A 22,530-nucleotide genomic window follows, 5' to 3' on the forward strand; every position below is an offset into this window, starting at 1 on the left:
GTTGGGCCAGCAGGGCCAGACCTTAACTCCGGGCAGGGATCAGTCGTTGGCTGCAGGCCACCCAGGGGAAGGCCACACACCTTGGGCGAAATGTCTCCGTGCAGCGGAGGTAATCCCCACAGGGGCGGCACGGGGCTGTCTGCCGGCAGCTCTCACAGCCGCTGGGACCACAAGTCCTCCCCACAGTACGGGGTCTGGACACAGCATAACCACCCTGAATTCTAGGTGTTCATTTGTTGCTTGGGATAATGAGGTGGTTACATCAGAAAACGCCCACATGTCTGGAATGATATGTCTGGAATTTTCTTTTAAATACCTCAGCCAAGAAAAAGTTGAAGAGTATAAAAAGGACAGATGAAACAAATGTGGCCGAAGCTCCATATTGGAATAGGGTGACAGGTGGGGATTCATTGTATAATTCTCTGCTTTTGAGAATGATTGAAAGTGTTTAGAATAAAGTAGAAATGAAAGCATAAGGACAAGAAAATGACTCTACGTGGGCAGTTGAACCTGGCGTTCATTACATATTGAATTGATGTCTATGACAGCTAGAATGTTGGTTTCAGCTCAATCAAAAGTTCTCAAGGCTGAGAACTTGAAAGGCCCTCGGTAAGATGTAAGCTAAATTCTCATTCAACTTGCAAATCCTCTGACGTTTACTTCTCAAGAGGTGTCCTGTTTGCCCCTGGCTTGGGTGATCTCTTCCCACGCAGGGTAGTACCATTCTGGTCAGCGGGTCCCCCATGGGCTACTGGATACAGCAGGACTTGGATTCAGGGGCGCCCCCTCCAGGGCCGGGGTGCCCGCCAGGCTGATTTCCCGTGGCTGCTGCAATCAGACAGAAAGACAGCGCACCAGGTGAGAGGAGGCTGCAGCATCGACCAAGAGTTGCAAATTCAAGGGCTTTCAGAGGCCAACAGCTAACCACACATGCAGAAGGCAAGCCAAGTGTAAGGGGAATCAGAGAAAGCAAGAATGTTTCTCTACACTAAGAAAAATAACAGCAATCATGATGAAAAACGGCAATCCACACTTGGCACTAATGTCTGAGAGACAACAGGGAGTCGTGGGGACTGTGGCAAACTGGAGAGATTCCCCTGTCCCATCTAAAGGGGTGGGGAGGGACCTAGCCAGTTTGGCTCAGTGGACAGAGCATTGGCCTGTGGACTAAAGGGTCCCAGGTTCAATTCCAGTCAAGGGCACATGCCTGGGTTGTGGGCTCAATCCCCAGTAGGGGGCGTGCAGGAGGCAGCTGATCAATGATTGTCTCTCATCATTGATGTTTCTATCTTTCTCTCTCCCTTGCTCTCTGAAGTCAATGAAAATATATTTTAAAAAATAAAATAAAGGGGTGGGAGGGGGTGCCCCTCAGCTCCAGCTAATTGTTCCCATGCAGAAATCCAGATGGGTGTGGCCAGATGTTGATCTTTTCAAAAGATATGCCAGAAATCTAAACTTTTAAAATTGAAACTCTCTCCATTTGTAAAATATAGGCAGCAAATTCACATTTGAAACAAATGCAAGCCAAACAAAAGACATCTTGCAGGCTATAAGTTAGCACAGCCCTGCCACTAGCCCATAAGACAATTTGTGCAAATTAGAAAAAGACACTTCTTCTGCTGGAAACTTGACTGCCATTTTCTGGAAAATTGTAAGTATGGTACAAATCTGTGGTGGCTGTCATACCAATCCTGGAGCTGTGAAAGCACGACTTACAAAACCCTGAGTGGTGGCCCCACAATTGAAGCCACCAGTTCAGAATCACCCACCCTGCAGAGCGGAGCTGGAGACCTGTCCGGGCTAAGAACCATGGGCACAGGGACGTGTGCAGAGGAGGACACTTAGTGTGGGGCGGGGACCAGAAGCCGTATCCTATGAGGGAACTAGAGCCACACAACCAGTAAAGGAAATGACTTGGGGGAGCGGGACTGGGAAGAGATGGAAAAAACGAATCCCATTCTATTCCTGAAGGCAGGACTATGGCCATTAAGTGGACGTTTCAACCAGGAGAACAGTTTCAGTTCAAGGAAGAGCTTCCTAATAGTGACTGAATGAGGCTTTCGTGTAAGGTAGCGAGCCCTCTGTCACTAGTAGTGTGCAAGCAAAGGCTCATGGTGGCCTAGATAGGATTCAGACATCACACAGAAGGCTGGAAATGTGGGCTCTAAAACTCCTTCCAACCCACCATTTTGGGCTTTCTTCTTTGGCCCCGGGTAGGACCCTCAGGGAATCCTTGCTGGCAGCCTCAATCCTGGGAACCAGGCTCTGCCACTTACTAACGGTGTGACTTGGCCACAGTACTTCTGCCAGCTCAGGGCCCTCCTTCGTAGAATGGGGACAGTAATAGGTGATGGCGGGGTCTGAATGGGACCCCGTGTGTGTGGCTCTGCAGCCAGGCCAGGCCAAGCACACCGTGAGCACTGGGTATGGGGGTCAGGGCTCCCCCTCCTCCGCTGCTGAGAACCTTGCTTGGCTGCCTGCTGCTTCTGCTTCTCCTCTTCCAGAGCCTTCATCTTGGCCTCGTACTCGTCAGCAAGTGCTTTCCACTCCTTGCGGTTGTTGGTGATCCCATCCAGCATGGGAGTGATCTCCTCATGGAAGCGGGAGAATTCCTGGAAGAGAGAGAAGTGCTCATCTTCCCTCCTCAGAAACTCCCGGGAGGCGGGGAAACAAGATTCATCTCACCCTCCCCCCCCCCGCCCCCCGCAGAGTTTTAGGTGAGGAAACTGATCTGCTGATTGATGGGTAGCTTCGCCCAGTGAAGAAGGGCAAATCCAGGGGCGGGCTGTGCTCAGAGCTGCCTGGGTTCAGATCCAGGCTCTGCCACCAGCTGTGTGACCTTGGGCAGGTCACCTGCAGAGATAATACCTACCTCACGGGGCTGGTAGCACTCATAAAGCCCTTAGCCCAGGCTCCTTCTTTGATAACATACTGAGGATAACAGAGAGCATCGGCTACTCTGCCCTGGTGTTCAGAGCATGCCCCGCCACCCCCACCTGCCCCCCCACCCCGGCCCCATGAGCCTGTGTTACGTCAGAGAGGCACCTGCTCACCTCTGGGAGCACTTGAACTTCTTCCTAACCAAAGGGGTGCAGCCCACACAACAGAAAGGGCCCTGGACCCAGGGGGAGGCGCCCTGGCTCTCATCCCATCTCATGGCTGACCCCGGTGACCTAGGGCCTGCCATTTCTCATCTCTGACCTCTGTTTCCTCACGTGTAACATGGCCTGAGTAAAGGTAACACGAGGGAGGTGAACGGTGGCACAGATCATATAAAAGTGGGTTTCTCAAGAGGGAGGCGGTAAGTGAGCAAGAGCTCAGAGAGGAATTCCAGGTTATCTTCCCACACTGGGTTACCCTGACCCGTCACATTTCCACCCGCCAGGGCAGTGAGGAGGCTGTGAGTCTGCAATGCTTCCCCTTCCCTGTGTGAAACCTTGCTTAGTCACTGGTCCCACAAGAACCCCGAGGGCTGTCTGGGGACCAGATGCCACTGCAGGAGAAGGGCTTCGTAAAATACCACCCGCTGGCCACTTGCCAGGGTTTATTATTCCTGCTGGCGTCTGGGAATCCAGCTTTATCAGAGACAAAGGCTTGGGCCCGAGAAAGCACAGGACCCACCTTGTAGACGAAGGTGCAGACGAAGTCGATGAAGCCGACCTGCAGCTTGGGGAGCTCGTCCGCCTTGTTCCTGTCCATCATGGGCTGTCGTGGGGGAGAAAGAGTTAACTGCGCTGGCCCCTCCAGGCAGCACCCAGTCAGGGCCCCACCTGCCCTGAGGCATTCTTGCCAAACCAAGACCAAGCCTCCAACTCATCAAGTTTCCAGATCTAACTAGCAGGTTGCAGGAAATACAGGGCTAGAGGGACATATTAAATAACACCACGGGGTGGGAAACTGCACAACAGAAGACCCACCCTCTTCAACAAATAAATGACCTACAGAAGGTAAAAAAAAAAAAAAAAAAGAGGACGAGGAAACAACTGCTGATTAAAAGAGACAGGACACAGCAACAACAGGAGGGCCTTTGTTCCTTGATTGGGTTCTGATCTGAACAAACCAAACGAAATGACTTTCATCACTCAGCAGGGAAAGTGAAGGAGCTGGGGATTAGCTGATACTCATGAATTGTTACTAATCATTATCATGAGGTGACAATGGTACGGTGGTTGTGTGTGTTTGTTTAAGTTCTTATCTCTTGGCCCTAACCGGTTTGGCTCAGTGGATAGAGCATCGGCCTGCGGACTGAAGGGTCCCAGGTTCGATTCTGGTCAAGGGCATGTACCTTGGTTGCGGGCACATCCCCAGTAGGGGGTGTGTAGGAGGCAGCTGATGGATGTTTCTAACTCTCTATCCCTCTCTCTTCCTCTCTGTAAAAAATCAATAAAATATATATTTTTTTAATTTAAAAAAAAATAAAGTTCTTGTCTCTTAGAGATACAACTATAATGTATTCATGGAAGAAATGACTTCTGAGAGTTACTTCCTTTAAGACACTTCAGCCAAAAGATTAAAAATGCACGGGGAAGGGGAGTAGATAAAACCATGGCAGGCTGTGGCTAATGGCTGGACCTGGCTACAGAGAGTTCACTAGCCCTGCTCTGTACATCGTAAGGTGTTTAAGGAAGAATAAAGTCGCACATCCCACCAGCCCTTGCTGTTCATGTTCATTGCCGGCTCCTCACAGCCCCGCCACTCTCCATCGGGCCTCACGTGGTACCCAGCCCTTTTAGCACTTCACAGGTTAGCCCATCCCCACATCTGTGAGTCTGTCCCCAAAAGGTCTCTCTCTTTTACCCCACCTTTACCTCCTAGACCTGCCCTAGCGCAGGGCCCTCGGTGAACCCTCTAACTGGCCTCCAGCGGGGAGCTGGCTGACTGTCCAGTCAGGTTGAACTATCAACGTCGGTGGGTTCTCAGCTTGACAAACAAGACCTTTCTCCCCGGCACGCTCTGTGCTGTGAGAACAGGGCCCGGGAGGTGGCCGCCCAGACTGTTGGAACTAAAAGGGAAATCCAAGTTGTGGTGTCCACTTGTCAGTCTCTACTTAGCAGAGTGGGCTAAGGCCATGCACTTTAGAGCAGGGTCCCAGCCTCTAGGAGGGCACACTTGCTGGGCTCACCGGCACAGTTTCTGCTTAGGGAGGTCTGGGGTGGGGCCTGTGAATTTGCATCTCTCACATGTTCCCCAGTAAGGAAGCTGACGGTGGCGGCACGGGGAGCAACCCTACATTAGGGAAAGGTCCTCTCTATGTCAGGGGGTGGGGAGTGGACACGGTTCTCTGTCAAGGCAAGGTCACAGATGTCCATCAGGAAGCGGTCACGCACCCACGTCAGGCTGACGGGACTCTCTACTCACAATGGGGTTCTGCTGCAGCACCGTGCGCTCCAGGTCACCTTGTTCCCAGAATTCAGCAGCAACCAGCAGAGCTACCTGCAACAGGCAGACCCCCAACCCTGAGTCAGCCCCAGCCCCAGTCCTCCTGCCCGTGTCCCGCGATTCTATTCTACTCCACTTGGATTTCCAGCTCGACAAAAGCATAAAGCCCACCCCGGCCCCGCCACCCCCTCTTCACGGTCATCGTGGGAGGGGCCTAAAGTGAGTTCCTTGTCTTGCCGGGGGACGATGGGGCAAAGTGGGCTGCCTCTGGAGCTGGGGATCCCAAGCCGCCTTCGCTGCTGCCAGCAGTACTGGAATCCCCCTCCTCTCGGCTCAGGAGTCCATACCTTGCTCTGCACCTCCCAGGGCTTGGTGATGGCTGAGAGATCACAGGCGGTCATCATCATGGCCCTGGGCACAGGACACCACCCATCAGTCCAGAGCCATTTAAGGCTGCACGTTTTGGTTAATTCCATCCATCTCTTCTTTCTGTCCCCCAACCGGTACGTGACCTCACCCCATCGTGAGGAGGGGGGTCACTTCCCCAGTACATCTGAGGTGGGGCTTTGAAGTCAGACGGTGCTTTAAATCCTGCCTCTGTCAATTACCAGGAGTTTGACATTGAGCAATTAAACCAACCTCTCTGAGCCTCAGTGTGCTTGTCGGCAATAATAATGGTAATTTCTGCATGGAGTGGGTGCAAGATTGAATGAGATAATGTGTATAAAAATCTTAGCAAAAGCCGATGGCTCAGTGGATAGAGCGTCGGCCTGTGGACTCAAGGGTCCCAGGTTCAATTCCAGTCAAGGGCATGTACCTTGGTTGCGGGCACATCCCCAGTAGGGAGTGTGCAAGAGGCAGCTGATCAATGTTTCTCTCTCATCGATGTTTCTAACTCTCTATCTCTCTCTCTTCCTCTCTGTAAAAAATCAATAAAATATATTTTAAAAAAATCTTAGCATGCGCCTGGACATAGTATGTGCACAATAAATATTGGTAATTATCATGAACATATTTTGGGTTTTTATGATATACCACACACTGTTCTAGGCATTTCGTAGACATCAATTTCATTTCAATCTCATCACATCTTCAGAGTTCCTGTCTAGTATAACAATGTTTGTCAACCTTTTCCATCATCCTCCCCGTCTCCTGCCCAAAATCCCTTTTAGACAAAGTTTTTCTATAATTGCTCCACCATAAAAATTTAATTACCACAGACATACTGTATATCTGTTTAGAGGGCCACCGACCACTGAAACATCTAAGATTTTTTGCTCATCTCCCAAGAACCACTTTTGCCTCATTGGGCACTGCTTGTGTGGCTCAGTCATTGTGAGAAAGCTTTGCATTAAGAAGTAGAGGAAGGATTTGTCCAAACTTATAAGTGGTACACTTAAGATCTGCACATTTCATTGTAGGTAATGTTTGCCTTAAAAGAAAAAAAATAGCAGTAAACCAATATTGACCTCTAGTTAATGAGATACGTCTATGTATTTGCAGGAAAGTGCACTGATGTTGCTCTGAAAGGAATCCAACAAATACGCCCGATTAACAGATAAAGGGATGAACTGACAATATTGTGCAGAATCTGGATGGTGGGCATAACATTCTTTCAACTCTCTGTGTGTCTGAAAATGTTTCCTAGTAAAATGTTGATGCAAATAAAAAGTGAACTGATGGGATTGGGGAAAGAAAGAAAGGATTGAAAGATGAACTCTTGAGGAAGGAATTGGGGAAAGAAAGAAAGGATTGAAAGATGAACTCTTGAGGAAGGAATTGGGGAAAGAAAGAGAGGATTAAAAGATGAACTCTTAAAGGAGTTTCATAGTAATAGGAAGGTAGGATAAGTATTATTACATAGGCAGGTACAACGTAAGACAGAAAGGGAGGGGAATGGACAAAGAATTAGAACAAGAAAGGAGAATTCAAGAAGGTGTTTCAGAGACAGGGTGGGGTAGTGGCATGAACATCTGGGGTGGGAATCCAGGGCCAAGTGGTATGGGTGTTAATTCCATGCTGGGGAGTGTAGACTGTATCCAACATGCATGGAGAGCTATTGAAAATTTAGGGCCCAGTCATAACATTTTCAGAGCTGAGCTGTAGGGAGGCAGATTGGCAACACTTGAAGGATGGAGAGGGTAGGAAGGAAGGAGGGGAGATGCTGCAGTAATTCTCAGAATCCTCTACTGTTGAATCCCTGGAAATTATTCTTTTTAAAAATATATATACTTTTATTGATTTTAGATAGGAGGGGAGAGGGAGAGAGAGATAGAAACATCATAGAGAGAATGAGAGAATCATTGATTGGCTGCCTTCTGTACACCCCCTACAGGGGATTGGGCCCACAGCTGGGCATGTGCCCTTGACTGGAATCAAAGCCGGGACTCTTCAGTCTGCAAGTCGATGCTCTATCCACTGAGCCAAACCGGCCAGGGCTGTAAATTATTCTTTATTTCAGTTAGTGTATGTTTAATTTCTGACTGGTCCTTTTTCATGTCTTCGACGTTTTCACTAAGATCCTTGAAAGTCTCACGAAGATCCTTGACTAACCTTATAACCATGGTTTTGAACTCTGTATCCAGTAGTTAACTTGTTTCCATTTCTTTCATTTGTGACCTGTTTTTCTTTGTCTCCATATTTTGGCTGCTTCCCTGTGTTTGTTTCTGTGTATTAGGTAGAGCTGCTATGTCTCCTGGAATTGGTAGAGTGGCCTTATGTAGTAGGTGTCCTGTAGGGCCCAATGGCTCGGGGTGGAGGTGCCCAGGCAAGGCCCAGCTGTGAAGCCAGGCAGGCTGGTACTAGTGCCGGGTCTTGGGCCTTTCATTGATAGGTGTGGGGCATGCTGTCACCAGCTGCAGCTTGTTTGAGAGATTTTAGTGAAGTCTGAAGCCTGTGCCAGGACAAGCCATTCATATGGAAAAGCTGCTTCAACCAGCTTGGGTGGGGCTACAAATTGGATGGGGCGGGGTCTCAGGGAATCCCCAGGGCGGAGCAAACAATGTGGGCCATGTTGATGGAAACTCAGATATGGCTGCCAGTCAGCCCTATGAGAAGGGAGGTCCCAGCACAGGCACAATGACTCCTTGGAGCACCCTCATCTGGAAGAAAGTGCCCCGGAATTCCTGCCTGGATGCCAGGCAATCCAGTTCCTCCCCTTATGTGTCTGGGTCCCGTGGTGCTAGAACTTGGAAGAAGCCGAAAGTGTAAGTTTATGCGCGCCTTTAAGAGGAACACCTGGGATTCCAGCAGCCTCCATGTCACTGAGCCCCAAACCCCGCTGGTTTTTACAGCCCTTAATTGCGGGGACTTCTCTTCCCAGCTCTGGAACCCTGGGCTGGGGGGCTGGTGTGGGGCTGGGACCCCTTGTTCCTTACGGGCGGCCTCCGCAGGAACAATCTCCCTCCCGATTATAAAAAAAGCACACGTCGGTTCTGCGCCTCCGGCCCTGGTACCCGTCTCAATGTGCTTTTTTCTTTACTTCTCTAGTTATAGGACTTCCATTAAGCAGCTTTCAGGCGGTTCTAAATGATGGTTGTTCTGTATTTTAATTGTAATTCTGATGTGGTTGTGAGAGGCGGCGAGTACAGCTGGTTACCTATGCTGCCATCTTGGTTCTTTTCTAAATATCTTTAATTAAGCAAACCCTCAAGTAAATAAGCTTTCAGAAATTCATACATTTCTTAGAAACACCTTTATATTTTGTAATTACTTGAGAAGACGCGCCTTTTGCTTAATGTTCAGTGTTGTAGATACCTTGTGCTTACCGTCAAACAGATTAAACAAATGAACGGTCAGCTTTCATACAAGAGTCACTTGGCTTCCTGTTACCTGTCAGGGCCCACATTGTAAGTCCACAGGTGTGGCTTCACTGAGTGTTTACTGTGCTCGGCTGGAGAGATCATGTGAAAATCACGCCCAGCTGTTGGGGAAACACGCCTAAGTGTTTCATAAACAGAGATCTGGTGTTGGGGATGGGAGAGGGCACCGGGGTACCAGAAAGGCCAACCCAAAGCCTCGTGACATAAAGACAAGGCATTACATTCGCCTCAGCACCACCCCCTTACGTGCTCTGGGGCCAAGATGCCATGCTAGGCATTGGGGATGCAGAGAGGCCCACAGGGAGCCCATGGTCACTCAAAGAACAGAGCAAAAGTACTGTCACCACAGTGTGCTCAGTGGGTGGCAGAAAGAAGTAGGAGGTGCAGAGAAAGAAAAAAAGCCAAAGGTGAGAGCAGCCAGCTCAGCTCAGAGGGCTACCAAGAGGTGACAGAGGGGCAGGGCCTTGCGGGATGGATAGGAGCTCTCCAAGAGGAGGGAGAAGATAGTGGTCAGAGGTGCAGAGAGCTGTCCAGAAGGTGACCATAGGGAGCATCCATCTATCCATCCTAATGCAAGTATGTGTGCCAGGCCCTGGGGGGAGAAAGACCAGCACATTCACAGAGCTGGGAGGTGGGAGGAGCTCAGGGAGCAGGTGGGAGAGGGGGGAAGAGAAGGCCCAGGAGTTGAGCAGGGGCAGACCCTCAGAGTGCAGGCAGTGGCAGGGGATGTCTTCATGCTAAGAGCAACAGGAAGCGCTAGAGCAGAAGGATGACAGAGTCAGATCTGCATTGTACAGAGGCTTCCGTGTGGAGGGGACGGGGATGCCAGCAGACAGCCCACAGAGGAAGCCTTTGTAGGACCTTTGCTTAATGGTAAGTGTCGTAGTTACCTTATGCTGACCGTCCAATAGAGGAAGCAAATGAATGCTCAGCTTTGCATGCAAGAGTCACTGGCTTCCTATTACCTGTCCATGTCCACATTTTAAGTCCACAGGTGTGGCTTCAGGAGAGCACTAGACATTTACTGTGCTTGGCTGGAGAGATCATGTGAAAATCACTCCCAGCTGTTGGGGAAACACGTCTAAGTGTTTCATAGATAGAGATCTGGTATGTGTGTGTGGGGGTGGGGGGGTGGGGGGGAGAATGGGAGAGGACACTGGAGTATCAGAAAAGCCAATCCAAAGCCTCGTGCCCTAAAGACAAGAGATGAAGGTGATGATAAAAAGAAGTGTCCAGATAGACAAGGCATTTGAGAAGTAAACTCAGCAGGGCTTGGGGAGTATATTAGACATGCAAAGTGAGGAAGAGGGAGGAGTCTGGGTGGAGAGTTAGGGAGAACATGGTTATCCTGTAGAAGAGAGTAGGAGTATGTCATGAAGACTTTGCATGTTGAGAAATTTGTACCATATCCTCTTGGCAATTCTTCAAGAGCAGGGGATGGAGTTGAATGGGAGAACAGTATAAAATGCCATGCAGAACTTTGGAATCAGACATAATTAGATCCTTGGTCTTCTTACTTGCTGCACCCAGAGCAAGTGACTTAATGTGTTTGAGTCTCCATTTGCTCATTTGTAAAATGAGATCATCCTAGCCGGTTTTGCTCAGTGGATAGAGTGTCCGCCTGTGAACTGAAGGGTCCCAGGTTTGATTCTGGTCAAGGGTACATGCCTGGGTTGCAGGCTCGATCCGCAGTAGGGGACGTGCAGGAGGCAGCCAACCAATGATTCTCTCTCTTCATTGATGTTTCCACCTCTCTCTCCCTCTCTCTTCCTCTCTGAAATCAATAAAATATATATATATATATATATATATATATATATATATATATATATATATATATATATATATATATATTTTTTAAAGCCTGGCTGACATGGCTCAGTGGTTGAGCATTGACCTATGAACCAGGAAGTCATGGGCTTGATTCCAGGTCAGGGCACATGCCAGGCTGGAAACCCAGTAGGGGACAGCCAATCAATGATTCTCTCATCACTGATGTTTCTATCTTTCTCTCCCTCTCCCTTCCTCTTTGAAACCAATAAAAATATATTAAAAATAAAGAAAGAAAATGAGATAATCATATTAGATTGGATCATGAAATTCAGATTTTGTGGATTAAAAACAGTAAAAAATCAGCAATTTCATATGGTTCAATGTAATAAATCTGTCCTAAGATGATTTTGCTAGTGCACACATTTTCCTCATCTTCATTATCATTACCTTCACCACATTAAGCATTTTTTCAGGGTTGCCAGGTGAATCAGGCTGCCTGGCTGCACCAAGCTGAGCTCCTGCCCACCTGGCCCGTCCCCAGAGCAAATGTCTCTTCCTCGCAGCTGTGCAGCTCAGTGGCCCTTCTCCCTGACCCTGAAAATATCCCAGCCAACCTGAACGGGCACCCAGGCACGCCCTGGCGTTACACCTGGCCTGGCGGGTGTGGCCTGCGGGGGGAAGGTCTGAGGGAGCCTGAGAAAGCTGTGGGTGTGCAGGAGACGGGTGGAGGGACTTGGGGTCCGGTCCTTGGTTCTCCACTAATGCCCATGTGACAGTCGGTAAGTCACCCTGTCTCTCTGGGCCTGACATTCCTCATTTGAAAAACATTCGACCAGGAGCTGGCAACTTTTCTGTAAAGGGCCAGATAGACAATATTTTAGGTTCTGTAGACCCCAGTGATCTTTACCCCAGTGATCTCAACCGCATCATGATGTGATGTGAAAGCAGCCACAAGGTCAGGGCCACTCATCTGTTAGGCTCAGTGCCTAGGGCCCATGATGCTTTTCGGGGCCCGTGATAATGTTTAATTTTAATTTCCTTTAAAATTAGAAGAAAAAAAAGAGAATATAATAATGATGGATATATAATAATGAATTCAGCCTGGATTACATTTGTTTTTATACCAATACAGTCAGAAAATATAAAATTTTAATTAATTAATTAGTTTATTTATCTTAATGGAGAAAGAAGCCATGAAGGCAAAGCACCCAGGGCCCACAAAAACGCATAATGCAGCCCTCCATAAGATAATAAATTTTTCTGTTTATGGGTACTGAAATTTAAATTTCTTCTAAGTTTCATTTGTCAGGAAATATTCTTCTTCTTTGATTTTTTTACCCTCAACCATTAAAAAATGTAATAGCCATTCTTTTCTTTTTTAAAATATATTTTTATTGATTTCAGAGAGGAAGGAAGAGGGAGAGAGAGATAGAAACATCAATGATGAGAGAGAATCATTGACTGGCTGCCTCCCGCAAGCCCCTGACTGGGGATAGAGCCCGCAACCCGGGCATGTGCCCTTGACCAGAATTGAACCCGGGACCCTTCAGTCTGCAGGCCGAGGCTCTATCCACCGAGCCAAACCAGCTAGGGCATGTAATAGCCATTCTTAGCTCATAAGCTGTACAAAGTCAGCTGGATCCTCACAGCCCAGCACTAAAGGATCTCTAAGCCCTCTCAACTCATGGTTTGGTCAGACTGTCAAGAGTGGAAATCTGGAATTAAGTGGCAATACATGTAAAGGGTTTTATGAAGAATGGGAAGTCAGCTGCCCCACCCCCTGCCAAGAGTTATTTTAGAATCTTGACCCCAGAGTAAACATATGAGGAGGGTAATCTAAGAAATAGCTGTGTGGGAGTCTAGTAAAGTCAACAGACTTAGGACGTGTCAAGGGGTTAGGTCTGGACCTCCGACTGGAAGAAGCTCACTGACATAGCCAAGATAATCAAAGTACAGGACAGGGATGATGGGTTTTCCCCTCACAACAACCAATTCCAATACCAATTGGGTGTCCTACCCTTACCAGGGATTGAGCCCACAACCTGGGCATCTGTCCTGACCAGGAACCAAACTGGTGACCTCTTGGTGCATGGGATGACACTCAACCAACTGAGCCACACTGGCCAGGGCTAACCTAATTTTTTATATATGTGTGTGCATATATGTGTAGGTCTATATATATGCATGCATATATGTCTGTATATATGTATATATATCAATGAAAGACTTTTGAGCATGTATAATATATATTAAAAGTCTTTCGTTGATCTCCCTTTCATATTTATCTGCAACCAAATATATCCATTAATTGAACTTATATAAAGATTTTTTTTTCTTGCCGAAACCGGTTTGGCTCAGTGGATAGAGCGTCGGTCTGTGGACTGAAGGGTCCCAGGTTCGATTCCGGTCAAGGGCATGTACATCGGTTGCGGGCACATCCCTGGTGGGGGGTGTGCAGGAGGCAGCTGGTCGATGTATCTCTCTCATCGATGTTTCTAGCTCTCTATCCCTCTCCCTTTCTCTCTGTGAAAAATCAATAAAATATATTTAAAAAAAATATTTTTTTCTTTGACATAGGCCTCCAAGTGTTGAAATGTTTTCTTTTGAATTAAGTTATTACTTTTACATAATTAGTCAACACAATAAAATATACACATCGCCTATTTTTAGAAATAATTACTAAACACTCCAAGTAAATATTTTTGGAAATTCATCTCTTACTGAGACTGGATGGGACTATTTTTTAAAAAATCAGTTAATGAATGAATATTTCTTATTGTTAGGCTGAAATAGGATTTAACAGCTATTTTATGCCATTTTTAAAAAAATATATTTTATTGATTTTTCACAGAGAGGAAGGGAGAGGGATAGAGAGTTAGAAACATCGATGAGAGAGAAACATCGATCAGCTGCCTCCTGCACACCTCCTACTGGGGATGTGCCCGCAACCAAGGTACATGCCCTTGACCGGAATCGAACCTGGGACCTTTCAGTCCGCAGGCTGATGCTCTTTCCACTGAGCCAAACCAGTTAGGGCCCATTTTTCAATTTGTATAGATGCAGGTAATTAGAAACCTTGGGAATGGATGGAGTTTAGTTACAACACTGTCACCCAATTCTTTGAATTCTTCCAAATTAACCGTTAACAATCATACTGTAATCATTATTCTGAATGGTCAATCAGCTGATGACTCAGTGAGAGTCTCCTTCAATGTTGTTTAAAGCTAACATTATGATCATTCACTTCCTCAATTTCTGGGAAGTATGCCATAAATATTTGACTGAGACTCTTCACATGACTGTGAATTACACTCCTGACAGTTTCTCTGCAGCACTTCGGTAAACCCAAGATACTCAGACTGGGTTAAGTCTATTAAAACATTATTAGTTATAGCTCCCAGTGTTACATTTTTTATAAAGTGCTTATATCGAATAACAATTTTTAACTATTTCATCAAAACTTTGAAGCTACAATATTTTTAAAAATAATTTTTTATTGATTACAGAGAGGAAGGGAGAGGGAGAGAGAGATAGAAACATCAATGATTAGAGAGAATCATTGGTCGGCTGCTTCCTGCAAAACCCACACTGGGGATCAAGCCCACAACCCGGGCCAGTGCCCTGACCGGGAATTGAACGGTGACCTCCTGGTTCAAAGGTCTACACTCAACCACTGAACCACCACGGCCGAGCTGAAGCTGCAGATTTGACTCATTTAATTTGTGGGAATGTTTGCCATAAACATAATTGGAAATGCCAGTCCTTTACTGTCAATGAAAGCAGGCGAATCAGACTTGTTTCTGTCAGAAAGAATCTGATTTTATTTTTCAACTCAAATAAGCATGTTAGAATGCATCCTGATCATACCCACCTTATTTTTTCATTCTTAATTCTAAGAAAGGTCCAAGTAGATAGATGTGTAGGGAGACTAGATAGATAGGTAGATAGATAAATAGGTAGACAGACAGACAATAGTGATGGGGATGAAATCAAGTGCAGTGACCTTCAGTACTTATTATTGGTGCACCTTTGTCCTGATATCAGGGGCCTCCCTGACAGTGGTACATTCACTGAAGGAAGGAAGTTTGTAATATGTCTCAGCTCCTGCTGCCCCGCTGTTCAATCCACATTCTCTTTTGCTAATGCCTTGTTTTGCTTTTAACAAAAAAAATATATAAGTCGGGGAAGGCCTGAAGCCCTTCCTTGGGTTAATAATGCCTTGATTGCGAGTCTTTCAAATAGTCCCTCTGTTTGAGGGCACAGAGGTCTTTGCTCCGTAGGAAGATTCGAGAAAGGGCAAGCTTGCCTTTATTTTGTAAAGTGGGAGAGGAGTGAGGGAACTGACAATGTCTCACCCACTGTGCTTTCTTAGGAAGATACTGATAAGAAAGAGAACACTGATTCCTGCGAGGCCAACCACACCGCTATACATCTCGCAAGGCTTTGGAGTGGGGAGGAGGCGGGAGGGGTTTGTGTGCCTCAGTCTGAAGACTTCCACTAACACTACTTGGGCTTTTTCAGTGGTTGAAGTCTGGCCTTTGCCTTGTTGAAAAAATTGTATTTTGGAAATCCTTCCTATCTTTTTTTCTGTAAAGGCTGTATGGCAGTCCATTGTGTGAAAAGTAGCATAGATATTTGCAAAAAATTAGTAAACAGAAATTTCATTTCAAATGTAGTAGGGCCCTGAGCAGTGGTTAGAGCGTCTACCTGTGCACCGAAGGGTCACAGGTTCCATTCCCCGTCAAGGGCACATACCTGGGTTGCAGGTTCAATCCTCAGCCCTGGTCTTGGGGCACATGCAGGAGGCAACCAATAAATGTTTCTCTCTCTCTCTCTCTCTCTCTCTCTCTCTCTCTCTCTCTCTCTCTCTCTCTCTCTCCCCTCCTTTTTTCCCTCCCTCCACTTTCTCTAAAAATCAGTGGGAGCCGAAACCGGTTTGGCTCAGTGGATAGAGCGTCGGCCTGCGGACTCAAGGGTCCCAGGTTCGATTCCGGTCAAGGGCATGTACCATGGTTGCGGGCACATCCCCAGTGGGGGGTGTGCAGGAGGCAGCTGATCGATGTTTCTCTCTCATCGATGTTTCTAACTCTCTATCCCTCTCTCTTCCTCTCTGTAAAAAATCAATAAAATATATTTAAAAAAAATCAATGGGAAAATATATCCTCAGGTGAGGATCAACAAAACAAAACAAACAATAAACAATAAAAAAGTACTAGGGAGGCCAGAAGGGGGAGCTCTCACGCCCTACATAGACCTCAAAGCATAACAGGGAGCTCTCTGTTTATGGTAGTCCTCCCGACTTCCTCTTCCCCTCTATAAAATACACTGAGTGGCCAGATTATTATGATCTCTGAATGCATAATAATCTGGTCACTCAGTATGTGTGTGTGTGTGTGTGTGTGTGTGTGTGTGTGTGTGTGTGTGTGTATTAGAGACCTGGTGCATGAATTTGTGCATGGGTGGGGTCTGGCCAGCCTGGCCAGGGGGAGGGGACATGGGCAGTTGGCCGGCCTGCCTGCTGGTCGAACTCCTGGTCGAGGGGACAATTTGCATATTAGCCTTTTATTATATAGGATATACACTGAGTGGCCAGATTATTATGCATTCAGAGATCATAATAATCTGGCCACTCAGTGTAGTTTCCTCTTTGTTTCAGCAGACTTGTATGCCATGGTTGCTTGTTCTGTATTGCAATTCTTTGTTATTCCTGAATCAACCTATTTTGCTGGCAAAATATCTAGCTGACTTTTTGTTCCCCCAAATGGATATTTAAGTTGCTTTCCATCTTTTTTTGTGATTACAAATAATGCTGCAAAAAAAAATAATAATGCTGCAATGAATAACTTTGTACATACTCCTTGGCACACAGGTGGGAGGATACCTAGAGGGTAAATCCTAGGTGTGGATTGCTGGGTCTAAGAGTATTCACAATTGTCGGGGGTGTTGCCCACAGTAAAGGCTGCACCCATGTACATTCTCAGCAGTGAATGAGATTGCCTGTTGCCACTCTCTCTGCCCAACCGCAGTGTGCTACCAAATGGTTTAACCTTTGCCAGGAGGAGTGTAAATGATAATTATATCTCAGTGTAATTTGATTTTGCATTTCTCTTAATATGAGTAGTCTGCTTTTCACATGTTTACACCCCTCTGTAGTTCTTTTCTGGGAAATAACTGTTCATGCCTTTTGCTCAGTTTTCTATTGGATTAGTCTTTTTCTTGAATTGTATTAACACTCTATTTACTAAGAAATTAGATCTCTCTTTTTCTATTTTTGTCAGAAGTGCTGCAGATATTCTTCCCCAGGTTATCACTTGCATTCTGACTTCAGCTATGCATTCCTGTGTGTGTTGTGCAGAAATCCCTAATTTTTAGGTAGTCACGTTTACAAATCAATTCATGACTTTCAAATTTTATGTCTCACTTAGAAACACTTACTCTGAAATTATTCTTTTTAATTCTATCAATTATCCCCCAAAATGAAGTAGATATTTCCCTTGAAATGACCTTAAATGAATAATGAATTAAGGAGCATAGACAACATTTAGTATAAAGTCCCCCTACCCAAGAACAGGGTGTTCTTTCCACTTGTTCACTTCTCCGCTGCGCCATTTTGAAATGTCAGGTGAGGCTGCTCCCTGGTCGGTAGTCTGGATGTGCCCCTTGCTCAGTGGGAGCAGGTGCCATAGCTCCCAAGGATCAGGGACCCTTGTGGAGGCCTGATTGGACAACTGCAGGGCTGAGGGAGTGACAAATTGCCACTTGTCCCCTCTTCCCTGCGCCTGTCCCAGTGGCTGCCCCTTCTCTGTTGCAGAGGTTGCTACATTTGTGACTTAATCAAGCCTCATCTCCACAGAAGCCTCTGGAGGTAAACAATCAACCTGACACTTCCTTGGGAAGGCCTGGTCTCCGCTGACCATCAGCACCCAGGACCCATCACGGGGGAGCCAGGGGACTTGGGCCACGCATTCACAAAGAGCCTTTCATTTGTGCTGCTCACCCCATCATCAATTGAGGTGACTCATGGAAGCACACTGAGAGACATGAAAGAAGGTATTTACCAGAAAACTTCTATTTGAGTCCCATTACCAGACCTCATGCTAACAAGGCCACGATACATTCTATAAAAATCAGGTGACTCGTTCATGAATAGCACAGCTAGACTGCAGGACGTTGCTATATAGAAAGGAATACTAAAATGAAGCCACATATTTTGAGTGACACATGGTTATCACTCAAATCATAATTAGCACAATGCTCTGTTTTGTAAAAAAAAAAAAGTTAAAGTTATAATTTTATCACCAATTCCGAATTATATGAGAGAAACACTTAGAATATTATACTTTTTTCATACAGAGAAATAAAATAACACTGTGTTGTTTTGAATTTTAGTGCCAAAAAAAAGGTTAATCATATACCATGATTTCTACAATTCTGGTTTGGCGTAACCTCATTTTTCCCCCAGATGTTGAAGGCCTCCAAAATGGACAGTGCCCCAGGGGTCTTCTGAGGGCAGCAAGGCCTGTCACTTCAGTAGCTCATCTTAGGACCCTGGGATAAGAGGATCAGGGGTTAAGCCCCATCTCAACTCACATAACGATTTCCTTCCGCGTCTGTTCCAGCATCATGTACTGCGTCCACTCCTGTTGCGTTTCAAATGTCTTCGATTGATCCACGATCTTTTGGAACATTGTCCTCTTCCTACAAAATACACCGATTTGTTAATGGAGTAAATCTTAGAATAAGACATGCCTGGGCTTCTAACATCAGCTATTTCAGATAGAGGCTTCTTAAAACAACATGATTAACAAAACAACGTTAAAAGAACCAAAGCCTGGAAGCGAAGACCTAGTTTCTAATCCAGACTCTGTCAGACTTGTTTGTTATCTGATCTTAGCAAATCTCTTTCCCTGGATCTCGGTTTTCCGTCTGTACAATGGGAGCAATACTATCTAACTCACGGAGCTGTGGTGAGAAGTAGTGGTCCATAGCACAAGGGTTGTGCCTGGCACACAGTACATATGAATCGCTTGGAGCTATGATGTTTCTTACTGTAATAATCATTGCTATTGCTATTCTTATTCTTAAAATGAGAAGAAATACTAACTTGAAATACAGGGCAAGGTCTGTGGCAATGATGGCTATGTCCATCATGTGGATTGCATGTTCGTGCTGCCTGCGATTGAGGTTTTGAAAGATGTTTAAGCCCTAAGGAGAAAATCAGAGGAGAGGTGTGAGAAGTGATGCTGGCGGTAAAGTCACCCAACTACTGATGGTCACCCCAGATGATGGGAGAGGCAGCCCCGGCCAATGGGAAGAGCGCTGCCTGGCCACACGCGGGCTTCATGGGAGGTGGGGGCTCCTGTGCGGAGGGCCCTCCTCCTACCTCATCTCGCAGCAATGTTTTTCCAAACTCCAAGTGGTGTCTTTCCAAGATGGAGGAGCCATGGAGCTTGGCCAGTGGGTTCTGGGATCTGAATGGCAAAGAAAGTGAGAGACACACACAGAGAATCAACATGGAATGGCGGAGATGAAGGTTAAAGACGTCACCCCATCCTGCCACCTCCTAATTCTATAGGCAGAGAGGCTAAGCCCACAATAAGAGGAACTTGTCAGACAGTGAGAGTGGGAGCTGGGACTAGACATCAAGTCTCCTGACCCTTAGGCTTTAGCGGATTCAGCGGGTCCCTGGGGTCATGGACTCTTTAGAGAAGCTGTTGAATAGTGTGGATTCTCATCCCCAGAAAAAAGGCACAAACATACACAATGCCAAGTGCAATTTTAAGATTCATGTATCTCCTATAGTCATCCATAAACACTGGCACAGGCCCATTCTTTAATGGTCACCAAGCCCTAAATCCTCCATACCTGAGTGCCAGAAGCCAATTCCAGCATGTCAGCAGGGCTGAATCATCTGGGTTGGCTGAATGGCACTTCCCCCAAACCTGAATAGGATAATTGTCTGCTGCCAGACAGCTCAGGGCATCTTAAATCTGCATGTTATTGCCTCCTGTTGGCCAAATACCTGAACAGCTGTAGGCTATTCCACAAACTGACAATGCTTCTGTAAATCTTACCCTTTGAAGTGTATGTCTCCACCTTGCCTTAGGAAAAATTGTGTTAATAAATAGCACGGGGTCCTTAGACAAGAGGTAGTCTTTCAGCTCCTTTAGCTGAAGCACCTCTGGACCCCCAATGCCTTTCAAAATTATCTTTCATCTTTGGAGTCCTTCTTGAATCTATGCGCAGCTACTTTCTCCAGATTTCTGAACCCTTTGTAATGCTGGGACAAGAACCCTGGCACCTGAGTCTTAGAGGAAGCCATTAAATCCCTCAAAGCAGTGTGTTTTTTCTCGTCTTTAATAAATATTCATTCAGCCGAAACCGGTTTGGCTCAGTGTATAGAGCGTCGGTCTATGGACTGAAGGGTCCCGGGTTCGGTTCCGGTCAGGGGCATGTGCATTGGTTGCGGGCACGTCCCCGGTGGGGGGTGTGCAGGAGGCAGCTGGTCAATGTATCTCTCTCATCGATGTTTCTGGCTCTCTATCCCTCTCCCTTTCTCTCTGTGAAAAATCAATAAAATATATTAAAAAAAATAAATATTCATTCAGCATTTACTATGGGTCATGCAGTGACCTCAGTACTTAGCTTCTCACAAGATAAGAGGTAAAACAGTCTCTGGCCATGGAGCAACATGCAAGTATTGAGAAGACTTAGAGGAGCATGTTCTGGTGCTTGTTAATGATTTACAGGTTACGGGCGCTGGGCAGAGCCTCAGTTCCTCATCTGTAATATGGGTATAACATTCATTCCTGCTCTGCCCAGCCCACAAGTTGGTCATGTGGGTCCACCAAGATCATGGTTCAAGGACTATGCTTCAGAGTCTATCTGGAATATAAGCTCTGAGAAGACAGGAACTGTGTCTGTTATGTTCAGCATGTACCTCCTTTGCCTAGATTAGGGCCTACCACACTTATATTAGGAGCATTATCAATACAAGGTGGATGAATGTTTATCAGTTACTAACCTCTTGGCTTAAATTAGTTCAGTAGGTAGGAAGGGAAGGAAGAAAGTGAGGGAGTTTAATGTATTAGTTTCCTGTTGCTGCTATAACAAATTATGACAAACTCAATGGCTTAAAACTAAAAATGTATTATCTACAGCTCTACAGTTCAGAGTCTAAAATGGGTCTGCAGACTGCTTTTCTTTCTGGAGACTCCAGGGGAGAACCTATTTCCTTGCTTTTTCTAGCTTCTAAAGGCCACCTATATTCCTTGGATTTTGTAGCTTATCTCCCACTTTCAAAGCCTGCAGTGGTAGTATCTTCTCTCCTCTCTTACTTCTCTCCTCCCTCTTATAAGGACCCTTCTGATTACATAGGACCCACTCAGATGATCCAGGATAATCCCTATATTTCAAGATCCTTCACTTCATCATAGCTTTGAAGTCCCTTTTGAATTTAGGGCGACATGTTCCCAGGCTCCAGGCATTTGGGCATGGAAATAGTTGGGGATCATTTATTCTGTTTGTTGCAGGAGTTTACCCAGACCCAAAGGGCAGGAGGAAGTGGGGGACTATGGACAGTGGCACTTACGCCCTGGCCAGTGAGTCTGTCTAGGAGCTGTTCAGACTTGGGGAATGAATCCTGGGGTGGGGGGGAGGGAGAGGGGCTGGGAAGGGCTGACTCACTTCATCTGGTAGAGGTTGTTGGTGCCTCTGTGGTCAATGTCGTGGCAGAAGGCAGCGGTGACCATGGCCAAGGCCTCCAGGTCTGTGAAGTATCGTTTCAGCTTTCCTGTCTGGAAGGGCAATCAGAGGTGCCACTCACTCCTGTCTTGTAAGATTGGAAGCAGGGCTGAAGGGCAAGTGGAGGGCCTCAAGCTTGGAAACATCAATCTGATCTTGGCTCTGCCCCTGTGGCCGCAGGGAGACCAGATGTTTGCCTGAGATGCAGGACTTTCCATGCTGGAACTGGAACTGTCCCAGGCAAACGGGGATGGCTGGTCACCCTCCCTACTCCTGAGAGACCTTTGCTGGTCCCATCTCTCTCTGGGCCTCAGGATCCCAATCTGCACACTAGAGGTGCAGGGCATTGGGCTAGATGATTGATGAGAAACTTGCAGCCGCGAGGTTGTACGATTCGTAGGGTTTTTGAACATGGCCAGACTGGTAAAGCTAGCCATCCGAACCTGGTCTACCGGTTCAAGCACAGCCCAGAGGAATCTTCCCCCGAGTCTCCCTCAAATACTTAACTCCTTGTTGAGTGTCAGAGCAGAGGGTGGGGAAGAGCCTGGAGAGGTGATGCTGACTCTGTGACTCTAAAAAATAAGTCAAGTCTAAGTGGTGTCACCGCCACTTTATTTGGTGACAGGGCCAGAATTCCTGCCTCCAGGCTCCAGTGCCTACTCTGGCCTGAGAAAGGAATGAGAATGAGGAAGCTGGGGCAGAGATTTGCATCATAATCTGCATGGGAAATCACTTAAATGAAATATAAAGCACACTGAATCCTCGGAGTCAGAAATGAGGAACACCAACACATTAGCACATCCACCCAAGGACA

General features: G+C 46.6%; 1 protein-coding gene across 3 annotated transcripts in view; it reads right to left on the reverse strand.

Moving 5' to 3' along the window:
• Nucleotides 1–607: 607 nt before the first annotated feature.
• The window catches only part of PDE6A (phosphodiesterase 6A), a gene marked incomplete at its 5' end in the record, with an annotated part of 64,587 nt that continues 42,664 nt past the window's right edge, over nucleotides 608–22,530 (reverse strand). For all 3 annotated transcript variants that reach the window (XM_079772145.1, XM_079772144.1, XM_079772143.1), the window contains 9 exons: nucleotides 608–828; nucleotides 2,465–2,612; nucleotides 3,622–3,705; nucleotides 5,359–5,433; nucleotides 5,727–5,790; nucleotides 18,564–18,671; nucleotides 19,078–19,178; nucleotides 19,357–19,444; nucleotides 21,660–21,769. In XM_079772145.1, the coding sequence (XP_079628271.1) occupies nucleotides 749–828; nucleotides 2,465–2,612; nucleotides 3,622–3,705; nucleotides 5,359–5,433; nucleotides 5,727–5,790; nucleotides 18,564–18,671; nucleotides 19,078–19,178; nucleotides 19,357–19,444; nucleotides 21,660–21,769 (858 nt within the window). In that variant the 3' untranslated portion in view covers nucleotides 608–748. The remainder of the gene's footprint in view (nucleotides 829–2,464; nucleotides 2,613–3,621; nucleotides 3,706–5,358; nucleotides 5,434–5,726; nucleotides 5,791–18,563; nucleotides 18,672–19,077; nucleotides 19,179–19,356; nucleotides 19,445–21,659; nucleotides 21,770–22,530) is intronic.

This window comes from Cnephaeus nilssonii (assembly GCF_951640355.1).
Source record: "Cnephaeus nilssonii genome assembly, chromosome: 5".
Classification (NCBI taxonomy): Eukaryota; Metazoa; Chordata; class Mammalia; order Chiroptera; family Vespertilionidae; genus Cnephaeus; species Cnephaeus nilssonii.